The sequence below is a fragment of the Melospiza georgiana genome, chromosome 4 (genome assembly GCF_028018845.1).
Source record: "Melospiza georgiana isolate bMelGeo1 chromosome 4, bMelGeo1.pri, whole genome shotgun sequence".
Lineage (NCBI taxonomy): Eukaryota > Metazoa > Chordata > Aves > Passeriformes > Passerellidae > Melospiza > Melospiza georgiana.
The window spans coordinates 65,503,442-65,529,417 of record NC_080433.1 but is presented as its reverse complement, the minus strand read 5'-3'; the positions used below and the strand labels follow the sequence as shown (position 1 = coordinate 65,529,417).

General features: G+C 41.4%; 1 protein-coding gene across 2 annotated transcripts in view; it reads left to right on the top strand.

Moving 5' to 3' along the window:
* The window catches only part of GRAMD4 (GRAM domain containing 4), a 73,232-nt gene that overhangs the window by 24,577 nt on the left and 22,679 nt on the right, over positions 1–25,976 (top strand). For both annotated transcript variants that reach the window (XM_058023201.1, XM_058023200.1), the window contains exons 3-4: positions 8,275–8,395; positions 21,717–21,837. In XM_058023201.1, the coding sequence (XP_057879184.1) occupies positions 8,275–8,395; positions 21,717–21,837 (242 nt within the window). The remainder of the gene's footprint in view (positions 1–8,274; positions 8,396–21,716; positions 21,838–25,976) is intronic.

Here is a 25,976-nt window from a genome sequence, read left to right as displayed (position 1 = left end):
GCTGCTAAAACGTTTTGGTGCTTATAAGCAGAAGCACCAAAACGCACCTACGTTTTTCAAAGACATTACTTAAGGAAAAGTTAAATATTTGTTAAAAAAGTAAAAAAAAAATCCTTCTTTAAGTGTTAAGAAATGGCTGTAGATCCATGAGCTTGGAGTGCCACAGTATTACTTTAGATTTGTCTATATAATTGTATTGGAATTCAGAACTTCTATCACCCTTTGAAAGCTTCCTGTGCAATTTTTATCCCCAAAATGTAATCAGACTGTTGTCTGAAGGCTCATGGCTAGGGGCTTGCTCACAGGAAGCTGTAAACTAAAAGATTTTAAACTGTATATGCTTATGCATCTCCTTTGGGGCTGGCAGCTTGTATCTAGTTCTGTAGCTCTTATCTTTTTTAAATTGAAGTGGGCTTTCATGGTACTACACACAGTCCTGCTTATAGAGAGCTTTTCTGCCAGAATGTTTTTCCTGTGATCATGGAGCAAACAGGTGGTAATGACAGAGCATGTTTTGGTCACATAAAGTCTGTTATATGGAAATCCTCAAGCTTCTCAGACAAGGAAATCTGTTAAATGCTATTCCTTTGCTCTTATTCTACTGAAGACATGTATCTGTGGTAATGTTCCTCACTCGAGGTCACTGGATGTGGAATTTGCAGGTAACTCCAGCGTGGGAAGAGATGAGAATCTTGATTCCATGTTTCAGAAGGCTGATTTATTATTTTATGATATATATTCTGTTAAAACAAAAGGATATATTAAAACTATGTGAAAATAATAGAAGAAGGGTTTAATCAGAAGGCTAGCAAGGAGTAGAAAGGAATGGAATGATAATAAAATCTTGTGACTGCTCACAGCCTCGACACAGGTGGCTGTCATTGGTCATCTGGTAAAAACAATTTCACATGCTGGGTAAACAATTCTCCAAATCACATTCCAAAGCAGCAAAACATGGAGGAGCTGAAGCTTCTCAGCTTCTCAGGAGAAAAGATCCTAATGAAATGATTTTTCATAAAATATGTCTGTGACATTTGTCATTTGTTAAGATGTAAGTATTGTGAGTACTGGGACTAATCTTTGATGCTGTCCTTCCAATGTGGTATTTTGTGAGTTTTTTGTAGGTAAATACTGGCTTATTTTCATTAAACTTCAGGCTTTATGTTTGGTGTTGGTACATATGCCTTTTGTATTTAATCAGAAGTGTCTGGATGGCAGAGCTAGAGGCTACAAAAAGATCTACCTTAAACTCCAGGTACTATTTTCTGTATTTCTTCAGGGGAGTAGTAGCTCCTGGGTGGTATGGAGGGCAGCTGAGGGCACAGCAAGGTAAACTTGTAGTTTTGAATAGTAATAAAGCCTTATCAGCTGCACATCTGCAGTGATGGTATCTGTTTTCTCAAAAGGTTGAGCTCTGTGTGCTGAGAAGGGAGCTTGGAGAAGCATTTGCTCTCTGGCTATTACGTTCTGCACTAGGCTGTTGTGGTCCTTGGGTCCAAGTCCTTGAATACAGCTGAGGGCAGCTGTTTAAAATTGGGGAGAAAGAAAGAGAGGGAAGCAGAAATGGCATCAACCTTGTTTCACTCTGCTCCTGATGTTTGGGAGCTCCAAACCCAGGGTGATGCTGGAACAGTCTAAGAGCAGTGGCTGTGTTACAGATATGAGCAAAATAAGCAAATTGGGATGAGGAAAAAGGTCTGATGTATAAGGGATAAATTTCAGATGGGAATTTTGGGAGATTAACAGTTGGCCCTCACAGGCATCTGTGCACTCAGTGCTGCTGCCCATCCCTCAAATGAAGGGAGAAGAAATAACCCCTGTGCTGCAGAGGTGCCAAGAGTAAAGAAAGTAATGCTTATATACTTAAATCAATATTAAAGTAGTGTGTCTGAGGTTGTGTAAACAGTGCAATTCTGAATTATTTGTCTGTTTCTTATTGAGATTTTATAGTTGAGTTGTGCCTGAAATGGTTTTAATTCAGTGTCTAAAACTCATAACTTAAATTGCTTGTGCAGGGTGTTTTTCTTTTATAGGCTTTGTAAGCAACTTAGTATTATATTTGTATTACACTGATCATGGGAAAACCAAATCTTATTGGTTTCTTCCTGTTTAATACCTTTGGGAAACCGTTGAAAGCGCACAAAAACCAATGCAAGTCGTCTGTGTAAATGGAAGTTAGGCTACATGTCTTTTCAGATAGATGTGCTTCTGTTCCTTCTGATCTACATGATCTACAGATCTACTGTAGATCCTGTAGATCAGAAGGAACAAAAGCACATCTATCGAAAAGGATCTGTAGGATCCTTTTCACACGGGATCTACAATGTATCTGTAGATCCACTTCAGTTCCTTCATGGTTTCTATTGAAATCTGGGTACAGAACTCATGGTCTTGAAAGAGCAAGGCTGGTGGCTTGGAACTGAACATAAGCACCCAAAACTAGGGTCCTAGTCCCCTTATCTGCATCTTCACTGTCAGCTATTCCCTAGACAAAGACTTCATCTCTGCCTCTCTCTGCTTCCCTCCCCTGCCCCTGTCTGGTGTATTATTCATTTTGGAGGCATCAAGAAAAGATCTCTGTCTATTAGAACAGCACAGTGCATCTATGAGTGAAGAACCCTTCATGGGTTTACAGTGCTCTTAAAAATGTGCCTCTTCTTTAGGCATGTATCTGAACTTGACAAACGAGTGCAAAAGCTTGATACAAATGGAGGTTGCAGAGTAAAAAGCCTTGTGATAAAAGCTTGTGATTGCAGAGCCCTGACCATCTGCCAGGAGGAGCAGCAGCATCCTCTGTTGCACTTGCAGCAAATGAAGTGAATGCTCAGTCCCAGGCCACAGATTGCTCAGTGGCACTTAGTCCCAGCACTTCACATGCCTTATTAAAGTCACACATGTAAAATTCATACCCTGTGAAAAGACAGAAAGGATGGCCAGATAAGGTCATTTCCTATTCTTTATCTTTAAACTGAGCCGTACCTATTTAGTTCAATAATAAACATCCTAACGTGGGTAAAGCACTCAGCTAGCTCCTGGTCCAGGGACTCTGGAGGTGGAAGGATTTATATTTTCCTTTGAATTCTCAGTGGTTTCTGAGAGTTTTTGTTGAAAAAAGAGTTTTTGAACTAGTTTGGATTCAGCTTACAGGCTGGCTGCTTGCTTGTGTGGGTTTCCCCCTCTCATTTAAGTGCCCCAGCTACCAGATATGCCTTGAATAGGAGGTGCTTTCTTAGGTCCCTGTGGGTGTTTGGATGCTGTGATCAGATCATTGCCAAGATGGCAGTACTGGTTAACAAATTTAACTCTCTGCTAAATATCTCTTTCAATTCTTGAATGGCTTCCTAGATTTCTGGTTGTTTGGTATTTTTTAAGGCAAGGGTATTAGACACTCCATGCAGCACTGCTCTTTCTGCATTGTTTTGTAAAATCACCACAATTGCAAAATAGGTAGAGGGAGGAACCTGGTCCATTCCAAAACAATTAGCATGTGATTTGTTGTGACATTAGAAATTGAGGCAATGTTGCTTGCTCAGTAATTAAAGTCCCCTTTATTCAGTGCTACCCTTCCTGTTTGTACAGAAGGGGAGACAAGATCCTGTTCTACATGCAGGTGTATGAATGAACATGTTGCAGACAGATCACATCCCCTTCACGGAGCAGAGAAGGAACAAACTGTGTTTAAACCTGTAAACCTGTAAGCTGGCACTAACCTGGCAGTGAGAATTGCTGGTAAAGCTCTCTTGTATCTGGCATATTGTACTGGAAGCAGTCTAATCTACTTATGCAAGTTCCCTGCCAGTGTGCTAGGATTAAATCTGAGTTATTGTGGTACAGAAAACATTACTTTAATTGCTCTTGCAGTATAGCTTGGTTTTGCCTGACACATGTCAATTAAAACCTCAAGTGCTGCTCTGTTGGTCATCTCATTTATGGGGATTGGAAGGCATAAAGCATGATGCAAACATTACAGTTAAGAAGTTAAAGCCTCTGAACCTGGCTTAGCAGTAGGTTTTTAAAAATTTATGTAGAATATAGCTGTGGTTTAGGAACATGCCAGTATGGGTATGCTTCCATGAATAGCTACTAAGAATTAACTATTCATGCAGATGCTTTCATTCTTATGCAATGTTGTTGAGTTTTCCTTTTCTTACAGCAGGTAATTGCATCATTCATGGGGAGCCCTTTCATAATTTGAAGTGAGTAAATGCACATGAAGTGTCAGATGAAAAAAACTCAGGAGGCTAGAACTTCACAAGACAAGCTGTGTAGTTTGTTGTTTTGCTGAAGATTTCTCCCCTTCTCTTTTTTCCTCAAATGAATGCAAGTTAAAAATTTCTATTTTAAACTATCTCTTCCCTGTGTTGTGTCCCAGCCACTTTCTGGGCTCTGAGGAGTGACTTGAGTGGAGGATTTTGCCCCTGGCACTGGCATATTGTGTCCTCACTGCTCCCCATCCTTCTTGTTTGAGAGCTGCTCCTCTCCGAGGAAACTTCACCATTTTGTGAGATATTCCTAGACAAAAGTCATCCACATACATATGATGTTGTGGAAGGAAATTAGAAGCACAGAGTTGGGCAGTTTGTTTCTGTGTGATACTGAAGAGGTGCTGTGCTGCAAGTGGAGAGGACAGATCCATTTAGCTGGGAAGTGACTGGGACCCTTTCTGTGGCTGTACAGCAGCAGTGGCAGCACACAGAACAAAATCCCAGGGCTTGCAGCATGGAGGGGTTTTGGAGAGGGAGGGCTGGGAAATGCTGCTATGAAAAGCCTGAACTGCAGATGGCTTGAAAAATGCTTTTGTGAGGAGATGCGGGTTTTGGATCTGGAGCTGGATGTGGCTTGGACAAGCAGCCCTGAGCTCTGCTGATGGGTTGCAGGCAGTCTGTTGTCATCAGAAATGTTCCTTTAACCCCTCTGTCTGTGTGTTCACCTCGGGCATTTCTGTGTTCCTAGGCACCATTGCTTTCTTCTCATGGTCTTGGCTAAGTAATAACGATTGCCAACCTTTTAAGAGGGCTCTTGTGTCAAATACTGTCACAGCTAGAGAGGCAGAAGGAAAAGCAGAAATCTGTGGAAGCCTTCAAGGCTTTTACTGTGAGTCAGAAACTGGAAAGGACATCTGTACAGGGCAGTGTAGGTAATCCAGCCTGAGTCCCAGAGCTGTCAAACAGAGGCAGCAGAGAGGAGAAACCTTTACCCAGATAAAACTGGAATTAATACAAGGATTTTGTTAACTTGTGAATTGAGCCAGATATGCTAGCTTCAGACACAGGGACTTTTTTGAATTCAGAGGCAAGCAGTTGACCTTCAGCAAATGTAGAGGCATTATTTCTTGTTTTCTTAGATGTGTTGGTGTGGGGAAAAGCTTCAGTGACAGAGACATCTGTTTAAATGTTTTCTATATCACTGTCTTGGGCATCCTCAATTTTTCTGTGTGTTTCTAAATGGTACTTATAAAATGTTGTGGTGATGTTAATTTTGGAAATTGAGTGCACCACCAAACTTGTGTCACTGTGTATCTTAATAAGCCATATTATTATTACATGTTAGTTACATTATCTTGCTCCTAGTATTCTAGTGAGCAGCCTTACGTTTTAACTCAGTGGATTTTCTTTCTCTTTTTTTCTCCTCTCTAAGTTAGAAGGTCATTTTAACCTTTTGTTGCTAGTTTAAAAACGTGTACCTTTTGAGTTTTAATCTGTCTGTGGATGTCAGGCTGCTTAGGTCCAATGCTTTAGCAGATAAACGTATTTGGAAACTCTAAGAATGAGTCATGTTAACTGGTATCACTCTCCCCAGTGCTGTGCACCTCTTGCTCTTTCCTTCTTCCTTAGAGGCACACTTAAGGTATCCTGGGCTTCAATTATTCACTCAACAGCTCTGAAGAAGCAAAAGCAGACCTGGTTCTCTAGGCATATTTCTGAAATGTAGCACATCTTTGGGTAAAACATCTTGAGTACCTTCAGTGAGGATGAGGACTTGAATATGCTTAGGTACTTGCTAGCCCCTCTCTTTTCCTGTCCCCCCTCACCAGGGATGGGGAGCACCTGCTGTCTAAGCACGGGGCTGATGCCCAGTTCAGGCCCATTCCTTTTGAGTACAGCACCTTTCTCTTTGTCCTGTTTGTGATTTTATTTATTTATCAATAAAATATTTGAGCAGTGGCACTGTTTCTTCAGACAGCTCCCTGTGAAATCGTGCGTGCTGGGAGCAGAGATTGTCCCTATGTGCTAGATGTGGGTGTACAGTACAGAAAGCCATGCATTAACACCTGGGCAGCAGTCTGAATTTTAATAACACTTCCCTTGTGCCTGCCCATGTTGTAAGGGTGCTGCTTTTCAGCTTCAGCCACACCATCCTCCTTGGGGCTCTCCAAATGTCTGGCAAGTGATAGCACTAAATCTTGCAGTGAAAATAAATACAGCCCAGCTCTGTAGATAAGAGATCAACAGAGAGGTCAATTTGCATCCTGTGCTCATCTGAAAAGAGTCTCTGATAATCTTCTGCAGTGTCTGGAGCAGCTGCAGATGGCATCTCTCACTGCACCTCCTGTCTGAAGGCAGCAGTGGTGGGGAAATGTGGGCATGGCGAGAAGGATGCTGCGCTGCAGCTCCCGGTGTGAGTGCTGCCCTGGGCCCTGTCCCTCTCTGCCGTGCTGTGATTCCTGCCAGCTCCAAGATGGGAAGTAGCCCAGGGCTGCTGCTGAGCTAACAGCTCCGGCTCCTCGTCAGGGCCAGCAGCACTGGCAGAGTGTGTGTGGGTGTGCTGCTTGGGGGACTGGAAATAGCATCCATCTCTGCTTGGCTCTGTGTTCAGCAAGCCCAGGTGGGGAGCTGGTGCTAGGTGAATGCTGGGCAGTGGCTGCCTACAGATTGCTGATATGCCTGCACAGACAGATTCTGAGGCTTAAACTCAGGATCTGTTCTTAAACTCAGTTTCAAACAAGAAAACAGATGTTTAATAGCTATTTCCACACTGTTTTATCTTGAAAGTACAAATCAATCCCAATTGTGAAAGTACTTTGCTGTCAGTAAGCTTTCTGCACATCTTTCCTAAAACATAGAAAATATCTGAATTTAATGTCTTCTGTACATTACTTGAATTTATATATGTATGTAATTTAAGCTGTCATGGTTAAATGTATGCAAGGAATACATTTAACCATGTTTGATTGAAAGGAATGCAGTTCCTGTTTGTTTGCAGGGTTCAGACAAGGAGTGGGAAATAGTCAGAATACGTAAATAAATTCCTTTTTTGTCTTGAGATTGTTTTTGAGAGGTAGGTTTCTGTAATCTACCCCTTTGGTTTTGAGTATAAACTGCTAGAGAAACTCCTGCAATTCTCATAGACAGATTTTTCATACCTGGTGGGGCCTGCACACAAGCACTTGGCAACCATTACCCAGGAGATGCCCTCACCTACCCTTTTCCCTGCTGTCTGAAAATGCCCACTTGATGAGAGAAAGAAGGCATCACCTGCCTTCTGCTCTGTGGCCTGGGGTTTTTCTGTGTTTAATTCATGGAGGTGGACATTGCCAGTGGCCTCACTAACTAATCAAATTGCTTTTTAATTCCTGCTTTCTGCAGTATTTTCAGTATTCTGCTGAGTTCATTCAAGGGATGCTGGTAAAATCTGTTGAGGCATGCAATCTTCTGATTTCCTGCTCTCCTGGCCTGCCAGAGTGAGCTCCTGGGCACCAACAACATCCTTCTGCAGTAACTGGGAGAGTTACTGTTGTGGGGGAGTGGGAAGCCCCTTCCTTGCTGAGAGATCTTAAAAATTATACATTCCATAGATAGATATTAAAATATACAATATGTGTTTCCCAGTAGCTCAGTGATTATCTAGAAAACTATTACTTTTGCTGGCCTCACGATTTTATGTCAAGATTATGTTTAAATTGTGTTATGTTTAGCGTGTAGCATTGACCATTCATTCTATGGGAAGAGGAGAGGAGTAGTATAAATATGGCCTTTCAGTCAGCAGAAGAAGGGATTAAATGATGATGCAGTAGAACTGGTGAGGGTGGTGGTGGGAAATACTTGTTTTCTGTGGCTTCCCAAGGTTTGCAGAAGTGTGTTCTGTAAATTCACATTTGATTAGCTTTCATTCGCTTATTTTGGTAATCTGATGCTGAAAGAGGCACGTAGAGTTGTTAATACATGCTTGTTTCTTTACTGCCCCAGAAATCAGTTGATGTATTTAAATGACACGCACACACACACACAAAAAAAAATGCTTCTGAACTTTCAGTATGTTCTGGCTTTCTTATAGGCTGGTCCAGGGACCACCATCATGGCTTCAGGAGTCCAGGATTTTAACAGAACAGAGTCTGACAGACTGAATGAGATCAAAGGTCACCTGGAAATAGCCTTACTGGAAAAACACTTTTTACGTAAGTATAAAATGCTCTGTGGAGAGGAATAGCTTTGGACTTCTGAAATAATGTTTCTCTAACAGTAGGAGTTGGCATCAGAATTTTGAGGTGTGCTGATGTGCAGATAGCACATGGGTTTATGCTTCCCTAAGAAGAACTTGAAAGCATTCCCAGGGTTTCTGGGTCACTTGGGTATTTTTTTCCTCATTACATTCCTCACAACATACTCACTGTGTGACAAAAGCTGCGTAGATGAAGTCTTGATGTTGACATCTGCAGGTTCTCTTAGAACTAAGTCAACCTTCATGTGCCTGCAATAGGTGTTTTGCTTTCCAGTAGTAGTTGCTAAGAAGACATTTATGAAGGGGAGACAAGTTCATTATCGTGGCAGCTGTTTCAACAAATAATGCACCTTAAAACTTGTGTCTCTTAACATGATGTGTATTATTGGTAAGTGGTGTAGGAAATACAGAGAAGAATGTCTGGAGCTTTAAAGTGCTTTTTTTGGGGTTGATGCTTATATATGTGTACATATGTTTGTATAATGAGAAAAAGTTGTCGTTCATGGCGAGGGGAAGCTGCAAGATTTTGGGGATTTTATCTCAGCAGGTCTGAACTGTTGATTTTTAAGACAGGATAGTTAAAAACAGAAAAACAGCAAACAAAATAACTTGATACAAGTAGAGATCTCTCTAATAAACTCATGAGAATTCTTGCTCAGTTACTTCCCAAAATGGCCATTTTAATATTTTGGTTTTGAACTTCAGAGTATGAGGTTTGTTTTTATGTCTTCAAAGCTTGTCAGATATTTTCTAAGGAGTAGAAATAACAAGACTATAGATTCTGTTCAATTTCTAGGCTATAATCCAATGACAAGACTTAGGTTTTTATCTTCAGCTTGTTCTCAAAGATTTGTCATTAATTTTCTGTGACTTGTTTTTCACTTGGCAGTACTTCTTTGATATGTTTTCCCCCTGATGTGTATAAGAGGGAGGCCTGATAAAGGAGACTGGGCAGGAATTTATAACAAGCTGATGTCAGCTTCCACTGATACCTGGAAGAGGTATCGTGGTTGGAATGTCAAGTAAAAACTGAAAGATCTGTTTGACTTGCCATGTTAGTTTCAGTGATTTACTTGAATTTTATTTAACTGTTTGGTACAGAGTTACCATGTACTCCTTCCATCCCCAAAGATACTTTGCTTAAGCCCCTGTTACACAGCTGTGTTTAGGCTAGGTTGGACACCTGTGATTTCTTGATGCAATCTAATGTACACCAGAAGCAGCAGGACTTAGCAGAACTGATTTCTGATTTGAAGTGGGATGTGCTTTTTGATGTAAAAACATGGTAGAGCTCCCAGGCACTTCCATGGCTGGTTGATCCATTCTCCTTCTTAGTATGTTCTTACAGTAACTAAATGGGGCACACATTTAGGTACTGTAAGAACTAAATGTTCTTACAGTAACTAAATGTTTAAATATTGTGAATATTGGTAGTCTTCAGGATCCTGCTGTTATTTGAAAACCTTCTGATCAACTGTTACTTGCAGCTGAATTTTCCTTTGCACAGAGCTTTGCAGTGAACTCCAAGGGAAGGATAAATAGGATAAAGTTTACCCCTTTCTATAAACTTTGAGCAGATGTTTGGGGGTTCAGGCCAGTGGGGTGGTTCAGCTGGGTGCCTTGAGTCAGCCAGGAGCGTCTCCAGCCCTCACCTCTTCACCACAGCCTGATGTTAGCTGTTGGTGTAATAACAGCATTGTACTGACAAATTGCTTGTACCTTTGTCCTTAAAAACAAGAGTAAGAGTCATAAACTGGTTGAGAAATAAGTTAAATGCAGCTTATCCCTTATTTGGCCACTTTCTGTTCAAAATTTTGGGATGAAATAGGTCACCATGTTTGTCAGTTGGAGTGAAGATGGAGTTCAGCTTTTGCGTATGGCTCCTGAGTTCTTACTTTTCCTTTTTCCTTCTCTTTTGAGTTGGTTTGGGATTTTTGATACTAGAAATGCTTCATTATTGTTTTCTTCCCAAAACTGGGAATTAACCATTAGTTAATGGTCTGCAGAAAAAAACATTCTTGAAATGTGCAGTTTGTTCACTTCAGTTCGCCCTTGGAAGAAAGCCTGGCCATTATTTTTTTTTAAATCCTGTTGCTGCAGTAGGTGTTTTTAGGAAGGCTAGTTGCTCTGCAGTATTTCCATACAGTAGGTGTTTTTAGGAAGGCTAGTTGCTCTGCAGTATTCCCATACTATTTTTAACTATGGAATCCCTTAAGGACACCTTGCTATGATAGTGAATTTGCATATTGTTTGCCATGTCCACGTACTCCATTTCCTCCAGCTGGGCATGCAAAAACCAAAGCAATTGCTAGTTAGTGAGGGAAATATATAAAGTTTCATGCATTTGCTTTTTAATGTGCTGTGGTTCTACTTGTTATCAGCTTGATTCTGACTTTTATTTGTATTGATGTCATCAGGCAGGAGGTTCAAGGAGGAGAAATTTCCTTTCAGCTCTATCTCATGTATGATGTACACATACATTACACAGGTGCAGGTCAGTGTGGGTCTGTAATTTGAGGTGCTAAAGTTTTTCTCTAAACTCCATTCAACTGTTAGTAGGCAGCAGCAGTGGGTGCATTTTGGCTGAGTAGCACATTCAGTGAAACACATCCCAAACCTCACTGTGGCCTCTATGAGCTGTTGGGGATATCCAGAGCAAGTAGGTATGGAGAGAAGCTGTTGTCTCTAAGGAAAATATCTACATTTGAGATGCCAGATGAATGTCTTCTTTAGCAAAGAGGTAATCTAAACACCCAGAGATGTGAAGATGGAGAGGAATTGCTTAGCATGTGCAGAGCTGTAAATGCAAATGAAATGTGTCTGGAAATGCAAGGGATTTAAGCTGTGGATTGACAGGAGGGTGAGGCATGCAGAGAAGGGGATCTTGGATAATGTCTTAAGCAAGGGGCAGGGATCATCTGATTCTCCCAGCTAAAGGGGCTAAAGTTGCTTTTCCTGTCTGTGTGGGAATGGTCCTAATCTCTTGATCTAATGGCTCATTCTGAGCCTTATTATAGGAATGCTGAAAATGTGCCTGTTGAGTTTGTGGTACTGGTGTGGGTTCCTTCAGAAGAAATCTTGGAACAGCAGCTGAATGAAGAGTGCAAAGGGCTTAGTCTGCTGGAGTTTCCAGTGCATGTGGTTGGAAAAAGCTTTTCTTGGAGCTGGGACAATCAGAATCATTTATTTCTAAAGGACTTCCTGTTATTATAACCTAGTTTTTAATACAAGTGAACACTGCCTTGGGCTAGTTAAGGGCTCAGTTTTGGAAGGCAACTACTGACCCAGGGCAGTTAGATTGATATGCTAAGATTAGTAGTGATTTTAGTGTTTCCAGTTCAAAACCTAGTATCTTAACAAAAAATAAAATTGTACCTGCTGTTGTTGCATTTGAAAGACAAAACAACCAACAAAACAATCTTTCTGCTTTTGCATCTTTTTTGTTTGAGGCAAACACCTTGCTTCCTGTTATGTCCTGTGCCTGCTTATAGAGGGCAGTTTTGGAGATATCAGTGCTCTTGTCCTGGTGCCACAAGGTGCTTTGTAAGCACACATGCATCCTGTGGTTTACATGAAGTATTAGCTAATTCTAATTCAAGGGTGTTCAGGCCTTTTGCAATGTGGAATTCAGCAGCTCAGGAAAGAGGAGTTGGTAGCACCAGCTGAGAGTGAATAAACCTGATGACTCTTAGAGAAGAGGGTTAGTCATGAGCTGGTAAATCAAAGGAACCTCACATGAGGATGAGGAGTACTAGAAGGAAATAGAATCCTCTCCCACAAGGGTTTGTGCATTCCACACCACACAGCAGTCTGTGGCAGGAGACTTTAAGGTGTCACCAAATCAGTGGTCTCAGTCATGATGTTTATACCACATGACAAAAGAAGTTGGAATTATGTTGCTTTCCCATTGAAATTTCTGCTCTGGCACACTGTTCATCCTTGTGCCTTTTTGAACCACTTATGTGACTAACTCCACAGTATTTTCTCTGGTTCACACTTCACTTTCTGATATAAATGACCTGATGCTTCTTTCTAAGAACAACCTAGAAGAATACTGACCTCAAGGAAATAGAGCTCTAGAAAACCATACATGATTCCCAGGCAGAACTGGCACGTTAGAAAGTGTTAAACCTCAGAGGCCAAGTGTGGGCTGACCAGCAAAAGACCTGTGCTGGAAAGTCCAGTTGTGTGCAGAAATGCTAATACCTCCTCAAACAGTCCCAGTCATTTTGTGCAGTGAAGCTGGGCCAGAGTCCAGTTACCAACTGTGTCAGGACACCTTCTGTTTAATTTCTCCTGATATGAGGGTCACACCAGCTGCAGTAGCAGAGCTAGAGAGGGGCAGAAGAATAGGTTCACTGCATTGGTTTTGCTGTTTTCTTACTGATATAGCAGCCTGTAGTCTGAACCTGAGGTTCAGAAATCTTGAAGCAGAATCTAGAGCTGATTTGAGCTGGTTTACATAGCAGGTGGAGACCCTGGCAAGAGAATAAGCAGCTCGGTGTTTATCTGAGAGACACAAATCCCAGCTGTGGGCCATAATGGCCATTCCTTGCTACATGGTCAGCCCTTGGCCAGGTGATCCTGATGCTGCACCAGGGCTGTGAAATAAAGTGTGCTGGTGAGTGCTGAGGGTGCTGTGGTACTGGAGCTTACCCTGGGTTTCTCACATCCTTTAGTCCTTCCTCTAAACTTCCTTTCTTTCAGTTTAAAATCCTGGACTCCTTAGCACTAAGAATGTATCCCTGGGAGATTTACATGTCTCTTTTGAGATGGTAGAGTTCCTCTGATGAAGACTGGTTTGCCTGTGGTGACTTTTGGGAAATCTTTAATGTTTATCCTGGGCACCCAGAGGTGACACAGTAAAAATATATGAGTCCAGGCTGTGCTATAGTGCTGTCTCTTTACTAGAGCTGCTCTCATTCGCTTCCTAACAAATTTAAAGTTTTTCTAGGTCTGACTTCTGATTGGGAGACTTCTCAAAAACTACAGAAAGTTTCTTAAGAGATGTAGGAAAGGTTTTGCTTATACCCAAAGATACTCAATGTGTACATTGAGTTCTCATACTCAATATTATGTTGAGTTCATTTCTAGCTTTCCTGGGCAAAAAAAACCCAAAAAACAAACAAACAACCCTCCAAAACTCTGACTTCATTTTCCTGGAAATGCTGTTGGAAGAGGCAGTTGTGATCAGTTGTTTGAGGGTCAGGAGGCCTCAATACAGACTAATGAGCACTCAGATCTCCATTTCTCATCTTCAGGGACTCTGCTCTGACTGGTAGAAGAGGCAGATTGGGCTTTTGCTCACTCTCTGCTTGGCTTCCCAGAGCATGAGGTTCCTGAGACCAGGGCAGAGGGACAGGATGTGACTCCGTGCCAGTCCAGCAGCAGGCTGATCATTGGTCTGAGCCTGGTTTGTGCAGTCTGCCCATGTCACTGCACAAAGGATGCACGTGGTGATGGAGGGGATGGTGCTGTACGTGAAGATGCCCAAATGCTGCAGGGTCCTGTATTGTCACACTGCCTTTCATGAGGCTGATGGACCACAGAAAATGCAGCACGGCGCTCAGAGGGATGTATTGTTGGAGCTGCTGTGGAGCCTTGAGCAGATCCCACCTACACACTGTGTTATGTGTGTGGGCTGTGCCTATTTCTGCCTTTTTTTGGGTGCCCAGCTTGGCTTCGTTAATTGCAGAGATGGTGTGATAACCCAGGCAGGGCAAGGTCAGCACTGTTGTGCCTCTCCCTTGTGTGTAACTGGGACAGAGATTTTGGGAGCCCCATGTGGAACCTGCATTTCCCTGCTCAGCTTAGTAACACAAAAGCCTTGGAAGAGCCTGCTGCTATTCCTAAGCCAGACGTTATTTCAACATTTATAGACTGTTTCACTTCTGCCAAAACCACAGAGTGAAAACCATTCCTGCAGTAATGACAACATTTTTGCAGCTCTGTTTATTTTAGGTGGGTTTTGCAACACTTCTGGCATTTTTATTCTCTGAAATTTCTGAAAATTCATAGAGGAGCAGTATTTTTCATTGCTTTTAAGCTGAACTTTTAAGTGTATCTAGCAATAGAAAACTTTCCACTTGATGTTTTGAGAAGGGGGTCTGTATCAGTAAGCTATGTTTTCAGGAAGTGTAATTTAAAATCCTTCCCTAATGAAGGGGAAATGATCCAGGTCTGTGTCTATTACAACATGAAAAAAGCTCCACTGAAAGCACTAAATGTAAAGTTACTAATTGGTAGTCAGCATCATGATTTTGTACAAACCTTAGCAATGGCATCTTAGTTATTTCTAACCTCACCCACTCCAAGTAGGACATGACAGGAATGGTGAGAGAGGAGGCTGGAACAGCTTGCACAGAGGAAGAAGACTTTATAAAATATGATGTGTTTTGTAAATCCATCTTCCTCATCACATTAAAGAGATCGCTCTGTATGAAACTCCTGCTGCTCAGGTGAGGAGAAGAGTGCCAGTGAATATTAACTGTCTGAGGGAGGATGCTGGTTCAGACTGTCCCTTCCCTCCCCTGTCTCTGGATCAGAGTTGGCTTGTTTCTTATCAGCAGAGCAGGAGTCCTGTGAGCACACTGCTCCCTGGCCTGTAGGCACATGCAAAGAGGCTCAAAATCTGGTCCTCTAAAGCTCTGCTTAGTCTGAGTACTGGGGCAGGAGCTCTGTCTTTGGAAGAGCAAAGGGAAGCACAAAGGAATGATGGAAACAAAACAAAGCAAAAAACTTTTGTTTAACTGCCAAAGCTGTGTTAAAGTTTTTAAAGGGAAATTGGCATGACTGGCTCTGAAAATATGACAGGTCACTTCTTTGTTTTGATGCATGCAGACTTAGCTGGAGAAAGGTGATATTGAAAATGTGGGGTTTATATTTATGCATTTCACTTCTCCACTCTACCAAATGCCTGTATAAAATGGGCAGAGAGGAGGGAAGGATATGCACTAAGTAAAGATACTTAATGTTTAATGATTCTGTCTGCCTTTTGGCTTTTTATGACACCAATATTCCTATTAGAAAATCTTTTTTTGCTCTATGAAAGATTCATGCAAACAAGCAAGAGGCCTGACCACAAGGGAAAGCCATTAAATTGACAAATCAAGGTGTTCAAAAATGCAAAAAAAAAACCAAACAAAAAAGAGGCGTTCTTCCAAACCAGTTATTGTTCAGCTCTGGAAGAGCTATGGACAACAAGAATACTGGTATCCATTTTGACAAAGGATATTTTTAGGTTCTTCTTCATAAAATCCTTAGAGTAATCCTCCTAAGCAGTGAGTTTTGGGATTCCCAAGTGAAGTGTAGAAATCCAAGCATGAAAGATGACATGACCTTAAGAGGTGACTCAAGGAAGAAAGGAGAATTAATGAAGTGGAGCTGCTAGAGTGATGGCTTTAGTAAGCACTTTGCCAAGCATTTGGCATGCAGAGAAGTAGAATATCTCACAGTGTCTGGGATCAAAAGGTAATGTTTTATCTGAAATCTTTTGGGTAGATTTATGATAAGTTCTTTGGCAGTCTCCATGGTGCTCAAGTCACTGATGGAAAAAACATATGCCCTGGAGAAGGAGAATCATGGATTAGAAGAAGCACAGGAACAAATAATGCGCAGTTAAGCTCTATCTAGTTACAGCTATGAACTGTGACCATGTCTTCAGAGGAGTATGTAAATTCCAGAGCAAGTGTAAGCAGGAAAATACAGGGAATTCCATTGCAGGTTCTTCGTCCATCACTGCTTGTTGGTCAGACAATATTCTGTGTTTGTCCTTGCTTTATCATAAGTGATGGAGCTGTTCCATGCTTTCACAGCACTGCCATTTGCTGCTGGTTTTAATGGTGACGACTAAAATCTCTTCAGTGTCTATGATGATAAAAATATCTGATGCTTTCAGACTCCTGACCTTTTGTTAGTAGTGTCATATAGTGGGTTTACCTTGGGACAAAGTTAACATCTTAGCTTTCTGTAGGATTTGGGAGTCTGGCAAGGGTGGAAGCTGCCTGCCCTGGGGACAGCTCCCAGTGTCTAGCTCCATCAGCACAACTGGTGAGATCCAGATTGAAAGTGTGTGGTTGGGATTTAATGTGTTTAGTAACAATTAAATAACACGCATGAACCCTAGCAATGTTCAAAGGGTTGTAAGGAGATTTACCATGATTAACATAGATGTAGAAGGGTTATTTTTGTCCTGTTAAGTACTGGTGTTTCCCCATGTAAATATAACAGGGTTCCACACATGCTTTTTGCTGTTTCTAGTTTTTAACTCAGATTAAATTCCTTAGATCTAACACTAGACTGAATTCAGGTAGCTAGAAACAGTGATTGGCAGTCTCTAGCTCTGCTCTGAAATAAATTTTTGGTCACTTTGTCCCAGAGGGGGATTTTGCAGCATACCTGTAGGTCTGGGAATAAATGGTATTATATAAAACAGCTACGAGGAGGCTCCCTAATCTACCTCCAATCCTGGGATTAGGGGAAACATCCGCTTTACTGCACAAGCAGTTTTGATTTAGAAATCCAACATTCTGCCACGCCTTGCTAGCCTGATGTACCATCCTTCTTTTCTAAACACTACTCACATTCTGTTCAGTCTCACCAGAACTAAATACTGAATACTAAACACTTGGGTGTTAAAGTGCTTTTTATCAGAACGTTTCTTACAGGTGAGCATTCTGAGGAGCAAACTGAAATTTTTCATTTGCTGTAGTGGCTGATGCTGTAAGATGATGCAACAAAACACTGGGTGCTGCTGTCTTGTAGCAGTTTCATGGTATCAGCTAAGCTTTTTGAAATGCTAAGTCTTTCAATTTCAGTTGTCAAACCCTAAGAGTTCAGTTCCAACACTTCCATTACATTTCATAGAGGATAAAATGCTGTAGAAAAACTGAAATGGGTAAGTTTTTTTGGTAACCTGTGAGATACATCACTGATGATGGTGTTCACTATGGGGTCAATTCTCCTAGGGTTTGCAGTGCAATAAGAAGTGTAGTGATTACTGTCATTGAAACACCAATGTTGCCTTGTCTGACAGACTTTTATAGCTCATTTTAAAAGAGCAGTAGCATCCAGATATTGTTCTGCTTTTCTACACGAGTTGACTTTGCTAGAGAGCTTCTAAAGCATTTTTTTCAGACTCACACTTGCTATCAAAACCTAGAGTTACCCAATGTGTAGGTATTTAGAGGTTATTACTGACTTCATAGGCTTCTAGGGCATGGAGGATTTTTACTCTAAATTCTCTACTTTATTACATATTGTGACAAAAATCATGGCTAGCAACTATATGTATGATTTATAACTCAAATATATATATGTGTGTGTATATATTTATAGAAATATATATTGAGCTATTACAAATTCCTGGGAACAATCAATAGTATGGCAGCAACCAAATATGTGTATACTGTTACAGGCTACTGCAAACTTCTCACTAATGAAGCTTTCCAGTAAAACCACAGAAAATGGAATTATGATGGATTATTTATGTGCACATTTACAAATGTTTATATTATTACCAGTATCCAGCTTATTGGACAGATGTCAGAATGGGCCAGACCTTCCCAGATGTTGGAGGAAACTGTCCTGGGTGAGGGTTCAAGATCTCTTAGAAAGTTTGTGTGAAGGGTTCATCCTGTTTAGGAAAGGAAAAGTCTGTGCAGTATGCAAAATTCTTGGAGAGAGAAGTTTTGTTTTGGATAAAAATTTAAGTCATATTAGACAGAAATAAGGAAGTGTAGGACATTACCACTTCAGCAGCCAATAGATGCTGTTAATTTCTATATTTCACCCAGAACAGCCAACACATGATGTTTTCTGTTCTCTCATGCCAGTTATTTTTCTAGACTGGTTTCTTTTTCCTGCAGGTAATTGCCAATGGCAATTACCAAGTCTTACTACCCCAGGATGCTTTCCCTGTTTTTGAGCTACTTTTCACCTTTTCAGATGATAAGTGGCTGTTGTGTTTCCTCGTTTTTGTGCTTCCCAATGGTATCTCAGGGTGTCTCAGGTTTCTGGGTACCAAGCTGTGCATTTCAGAGAGGCCAGCTGCACTTCTCAGCAATACTTCTGGTTCCCAGGTCCAGTTCCCAGGCATAGCAGCATTTTCTCTGTCAGTATTTCAGCAGACACTTTATTCTTTTAGTAATTCCCCCCTCCAGCCAGGTCACCTTCATGGCTGCTCACTTCACCTGGGTGTCCAGCTAAGACATGCACTGAGCCCCCAGCAATATTTTAATGTTTCTTGCCCTGGATGAGATAGTGAGCCATGATGGATGTGCCTGGGCAGGAAATTATGGAAACTGATTAATCTGGAACCTTGAAGCGTGATGTTTCATGTTTTATCATTTTTGTGTGTGCAGAGGGGAGAGGATGTTTGAAATTTGGCTGACTGAAGATGAAATCCAAGGAGCTCTCCATTCTCAGCATCATGGAGGGTATTCATCTACAAAACTCAGTGGATAGGTACCATGGTGAAATATTCTTATGTATTCTTCTCAGGGGTCTGTGACCTCTGCTCTTTGTAGCCAGCTTCCATCATTCTGCAGGAGGGCTCTTCAGGGACAGAGAAATTTGCTTTAAAAGTGCAGTTCAGCTTGGCCAAATGGTAGATTATTTCAGGGGACAGAGCAAGGAAGAACTTCCCCCCCCTTCCCCTCTCTGTGGCTCCTGTTGCTTAGCAGACTCAGGAGTATTTAACTAACTGAACACGAAGGTTTTACAGTGCCAGACCACGCTGCTGCCAAAGTAGCAACAAGTACTGCTTTAAGGGCTTGATGAGGTGGATTTGAATTGCAGTCATGTATGAGAAAGTTAGGAAATGCTCTGAAATGTGAAGCTATGACAGTCCTTAAGGATTGGATGTTGTATTTTCTTTTGTTTGTTTTACAGGAGTTCTGCCTCTTTCACTGTGCACCCTTTAACTCTGCCTCTTTCCATAAAGAATATTTGGCACTGCTTGTCCTCTTTGGAGGACAAGAGATACAATTTCTGGAGGTTTTGTTTTGGTACAAGATGTAGCACAGTCAGAACAGCTGGAATTAAGGAAGCTGGAAAATCTGACTTTCAAGGACATTGAAGTTAATTTATAATGTGTGTGGTTTTTTTATGTACACAAAATGCATAGTCACTTCCTCTTTAATCAAACTAAAAATGCGTAATGAAGAATTTTTTTCCCTTTAATGGTCTTGAGAAGATAGTGTCTCTATCAAGCTTTGGAACTTTCTGTGATATCTTCATGATATTGCACAAGCTCCAGTGCATTTGAAGTGCAACAGATGTTTCCCCTCAGCTGTGTGCAGGCTCTTGTTCTGGAACAAGCCCTTGAAAGTTGGGTAAATTAATTACAAATTCAGTTTTCTTGTTGGATTTAAAATTCCTTGTGGATGCGTCATTAGCAACAGCCCCATGTAGAAGTCTGCCCTTATATCCATATCTGTCCATTTATTGACAGGGGAGACAATACCATTTCCATTTATTGACAGGGGAGACAATACCTTCTGCCCCAGTGACATTTCCATTTATTGACAAGAGAGACAATACCTTCTGCCCCAGTGACATTTCCATTTACTGACAAGAGAGACAATACCTTCTGCCCCAGTGACATTTCCATTTATTGACAAGAGAGACAATACCTTCTGCCCCAGTGACATTTCCATTTACTGACAGGGGAGACAATACCTTCTGCCCCAGTGACACTGCCCTGCCCCACCCTTGGGGGTTCTCAGTTTCAGTTCTGGGGGATAACGTGGTGGTTTCTGTGCTCCAGCTCTTCTTCCCAGGGTCACCATCTCTCAGTGGGAGATGGTAACAGCGCTCCTTTCTTTTTGGTGGAGCTCAGTTGTTGCCTTACTGTGGAAGCCATAGTGTTGTCCCCTTGATTCATGTGTCTTCTTCCCATCTCTCCTAATTCTGTGCTCTGAGGCTCCTGCTCTGCTGCAGGACAATCAGCAGATGGAGAGGTTGGACACCCTGCACAGGGCTTGCTGCAGGGCATGGAGAGCGCATCAGTTCCTCTGGACATGTGCACTATGGCTTCAGACCTTCTCAAGAACCATGGTGGTTGGAGTCAGTGAGGCTCACATACCAAAATCCTCTGACTATGAAAGATTTAGAAGGCAGTATGTGAGAAGAAACAAAAGGCATTGTGTAACAACCCTCTGGAGGGTATAAAATGGCGTTCCAGTCTTGTAAAACAATGTAAAAAGCCTGAACCCATTGTGCTTCTAATGGTAGTGGAAGTAGAAAGTAGTTTCTGTTCTAGTTTGGTGTAAACTTGAAATACACCTGCTGTTCTGCTACTGATTGTTGTAATTGAGCTTAAAAATCATACCAGAGAAAAAGTGTAAAGTAAATTTTGGTTTAAAAAGAAAAAGGAAAAAAAAAAGAGAGAGATTACCAATCTTATTTTGGCCATGTCTCGTGTATGCCTAGCTGGGAAAAGCTGTCAGTAATAGTGACCCCATTTTAGCTCTAGAGTAAAATAAGGTCATGAGCAAGGACACTGCCAGTGACAAAAAGCAAGGCTAATTAGCCACAAAGAAGCCTTATACATACTTGATACTAACTTCTTGTGAAAAATGTTGTGGGAGTGTGTATGTGTTTGTATAAGTAAATATGTGAGTATATTTATATATATATAATTATTACATGGAAGTTAGTAGTTTTTACATTTTCCCAAAAACCTTGGAAAAGTGTAAAAATTTTAACTTAGTTTCTTGTTTCACAACCCTTTCTTACAATTATAAGGTGCTGAGGCTCATAGAGGCACCCTCTGACCTAGTGCCAGGAACTGATAGGCATGGGTTTATATGGCATCATATAACTTCTTTTGAGTTTATGGTTTTGTGTTTTTCCACCCACAGACATGAGGGAAGAAAACAGATACTTTTTTTGTTGTTGTTATGATCACTGCATTTAGCAATAGGCAGCCTTTCCTGCTGATTATTTCTTTGGGGAATGAAGAGTAAGTCATGTTTAAGTAAAGATAGCTTGTACCAAGGGCTTATTTTGCATCTTGAAAAGAAAACTTTGGAGCTATTTTTCTCCTTGCTTAACAATTGTAATGAAACATTTTGTACCTGATACAGCTGTGTGCTTTTTATGAAGTCTGTCTAGCCCTTGAATACTTGTTGTTTTTTTTTTTTTTCTGGTGAACATATGTGGTATAGCACAGCTAAAAAAATCCCCCACACTGAATCTGTCATAATTAGATTTTAAAATTTTGTATAGAAATACTTCAGGGTAACTAAATCTTTATCTTCTTCTTTAATTAACAGAGGAGGAGCTCAGGAAGCTGAGAGAAGAAACAAACGCTGAAACATTAAGGCAGGAGCTAGAAAAGGAGCGGCAGAGGAGATTAGAGCTAGAACAAAGAGTCAATGAAGTACTTAAAGCAAGGTAAGAGAAACATCTTCACTGTAGAGCTCAAAGCCACTTGAGATCTCTGTCTGTCTCTGGGAAGTGCTGGTAAAAACATATGTTTCCAGCCCAGGTGCTCTTAAAATAAATTACTGGTCACAGAGAGAGCAGCTGTCTAAGTTGTCCTGTAAAATGACATCATTAACATCCACGTACATACAAGTTACTTGGCCATAAGTGCTGCTGTAGCTGTAGAAGTGCCATGACACTTTCTAGTTGAGATATTTTTCATTTCACCTCTTCTGATGCTCTCCCTCTGGGATCTTGCCTTCCTGGAGCCACTGAATGCCAGAGCCTTTGCCATGCCATTGCAAATGCTTATCCTTCTCAAAACCTGTGTCTTCTCCAGACTGCCCAATCCTTGTTACTCTTAATCTAGCAGCAGCAAGGATGTCCCAGCACCACAGCAAAGCCCTAAAAGCATGTGAGTAACTGGAATTTGAGCTTTTCTGGCCACTGCAGTGACAGATGGAAGCACTCCCTATGCTTCTAGGTCCTTTCAGGTTCTTTCATGCCCATTTCAAGGACATCCATTTTGATGATGCAAAGTATCACATTTGATGTAGTCTCTCCTTACTCTGCTTAGCTACACAGATCTTCAGACCACAGCAGCTGCTTGTGGCTGGTTGTTTAGACCCCTTGTGTGTGTAGCTGCCTGTTGTACCTTGCCCAGCAGGAGCTGAGATTCCTGGGCTGAGAGCAGGATCTCTGTCTCACCACCCAGTGCTGTCACAGGACACAGTGCAGGCTGAGTTGGTGATCACATGCTAAGCACTGACACTTACTTAGAGGTGACAAGCAAGAGCAGACAGGCAAAATGTTTTGCTTGGATATGCAATTTCCCAGTGCCATGCAAATTCTTCCCAGCCTCCCACTTCATTCTGTACTCAGGTGTAAAAATACCTTCCCTCTCAGGCCAGTCCACATCCACTGGCAGCAATGGAAGTGGGAGCTATTTATAGGAAACATGTGGGCCTGCTTTCTTTCTGTTGTCTGCCTCCTGCTCCCATGGAATCATAGAATTATTTAGTTTGGAAAAGACCTTTAGGACCATCAAGTCCAGCCATTAACCCAGCACTGCTGGGGCCACCACTAAACCATGCAGTCCAGAGCCACATCTACATGTCTCTTAAATACCCCCAGGGACCCTGACTCAACCACATCCCTTGGTAGCCTGTTCCAGTGCTTGAGAACCCTTTTGGTGAAGGAATTTTTCCTAATACCAAGTCTAAAACTCCCTGGTGCAACTTGATGTAATTTCTTCTTCTCCTATAGCCTGTTACCTGGGAGAAGAGGCTGACCCCCACCTAGCTACAATCTCCTTTCAGGCAGCTGTAGCCAGCAGTGAGATCTCCCCTGAGCTTCCTTTTCTCCTGGCTAAACAGCCCCTGTTCCCCCAGCCACTCATTGTAAGCATACACATACCCTTTATTTAAGGCTGTCAGAAGGTACATTGCTGTCTTTCACTTCAGTCTCTCTTGGCAGACTTGTTATCCATGAATTTATTTAACACTATTAATTGCTGGAGCTATCTTCTTCTGGAAACTGTGGAGACAATGCATTGCAGAAGTCCCCTCTTACATCTTAACGAAGCATTTTATTTGCTTTCCTTTTTAACAGACTTTATAGGGGTTTCAAGAAGCACCCCATAGTTACAAAATTGTAAGAAATGGTGAATTACTGTTCAGCATTCAGTTTATTTGCCATCCTTAATGAGTCCTTTCTTCTCTTACATTGTCTCCAGACTAAAGAGTTCCAGCTTTTCCAGTCTCTTTAAGAGTACTCCATCCCCTTCATCAATTCAGTTGCCATTCTTTAACTGTTTTAAGAGTTTGAACAGTATTCAGAGTGTTGGTGCACCAAGGCTTTAGATAAAAGATAGATTAGGCCTTCCCTCTATTCTCAGTACCTACTACAGTGGGATTTTTTCAGGTAATATTTCACAGTGATGGTTTTCCAAAATCACTGGTTTTGTGCAGGGTTGGTCTATGTGAAGTCTTTGACCTGTGCTGCCAAGTCAGCTTAGAAGGGGCTCTCCAAGGTCCTTGTGAGGAGTCTGGTTCCCACCCAGCACCACAACTGTGCAGTGGGAAGGTGGCTCAGACTGCTCTCATCTGGACTTTTTCTGAGTGACATTTTAAAGTTGCTCTTACAGCTGGGATGTGAGAGTGCATTTTTATTGCCTGTGCTGGTCTGGCTGTGTGTCTGGACTGGCACTGCCTGTTAGAGTGGACAGCTGAGGAGGAGAAGTTTGAGCTTGTTGTGTGCTGAGAGTATCAGCTGGCACAGTGACAGCTGTACAGAGCACTGAGCCCTGTTCCCTGCTCTTGGTAGGTGAAACTGATGCTTCAGGAAAGGATAATTTCTCACCTGTGACTTGCTGCCTTGAAGAAGTTGCTTGAGATGCAAATTCCATATGCTTGTCTGTAGATCTGGCCCAGCTTTGTCCCAAGGGCTGTGCCTGCACTCCAGGTCATGCACAGAGAAGGGGACAGGGATCTCCTCATGGCTGTGAGTCCTGGGGGAGGATGAGGAGCTCTCTTCTTCTTCACAATGGTACTCATCATCCCACTCTGTTTCACAATAATAAGGCTGACTCAGAGTCGTACCTGGCCCACTGCAGCTTATCAGCACAGGCTTTACAGAGAAGAGATGGACAGTCTTTGTTTATCAGTATTTGTGTCAACATCTGTGCCTTGTTGGGTTGTGAACAGCAGCAAACCTCTAGCAGGAGTGAGATTGCTAAATTAAGGAGGATGACATGGCTCCCTGAGTGCTATTTAGATACCCTAAGGATTGCATTAGTCTTGTCAGCTTGGGTATTGCACTTGGGGATTACATTCAGCCAATTATCCTCTCTACTGAAGTGCTTCTCTAACTGCTCTTACTACTATTTCAGCCTCTTTGTGGCAGGCAGGATGCATAAGGTGACAACAAAATAAGACTCTGAAATTTTTTTGGTTTCTACCCAGGAGGAGAACAATTTGTTTGTCCATAATTTTTGCTTAACTTGTGCTTATTTTGTGAAATTCTTCACTGCTTACTATATTTTGCATCTCATTGTGGACATTTAAAAATACTTTTATTAGGACTATAGGGGAAATGTTGGCTTACATAGTCAAATATGTAATAGCCCATATTTAATTGGAAATTAAATATGGGCTGATGGAAATTTAATTTGGTTAAGCAAAGTAATATTTATTAATAAATAAATATGGCCTGATGGAAATTTAATTTTATTAAGCAAAGGAACTGCCTCAAGTTCTGTCTGGTTATGTCAAATTCACCCTGCTTCTAAGATTATTGTTAGCAGTTTTAAAATAGAGATTCATGTGTCCCCTGGTAGGAGAGGGAGCAGCTTTGTGGTACTTAATTGAGGGCTGGGGTTTGCAGGTACTGTTCTTTCTGTTTGCAGAAGTAAACTGATGCTAATGAAAATCAAACTGTGCTGTGGTATAAGAAAGAAATTATTTTAAAAGTTGCAGTATTTGAAAGTATTTGTGAGGCAGATAATACATGTATCAATATAAAACATGATACAAAAAGTTTGGCAAGGAGAAAGCAAGTTCAAAATCTAATTTTTTTTTTCTAGTGAAGAACATGGGCTTCCTTTTTGGAGGCCACAGTTGTGCACAGGGAAGAGAGTAGAGTGGAAGAAGAGGACTTTTGGTGCTTTATTTTGTATTGGTGTTTATTGTTTGCGTATCTGATTATTCAGAAATACAGTGGCCTCAGCTGAAGTTTTCCACAGATACAGTTCAGAACATCCCAGCATTTGGTATGGCAGCTGAAGCTTATGACATGTGAGCAGAATGATGCATAAATAATCTGGAATAGTTAGTGTGAGCTGTAAGTGACATATTTTGCAAATTGTGAGCTACAGTCACGCAGAAAAGAAAAATAAAAAAGTTTTGCAACACCATTTAGCAGCAGCTTGTGACTTATGCAGCACACCTTGTTATTAGTACCATTGTGAACTATTTTTACAAGGACCAAATAGACAATGCTTCTGCATAAATCACTATTCCTTCATTGTAGATGAGAATAGCAAGGGCTTCTGAAATGTTTGGTGTGTTTTAATGCGAAGGAGATGGAAAACATGAAAATTATATCACTTG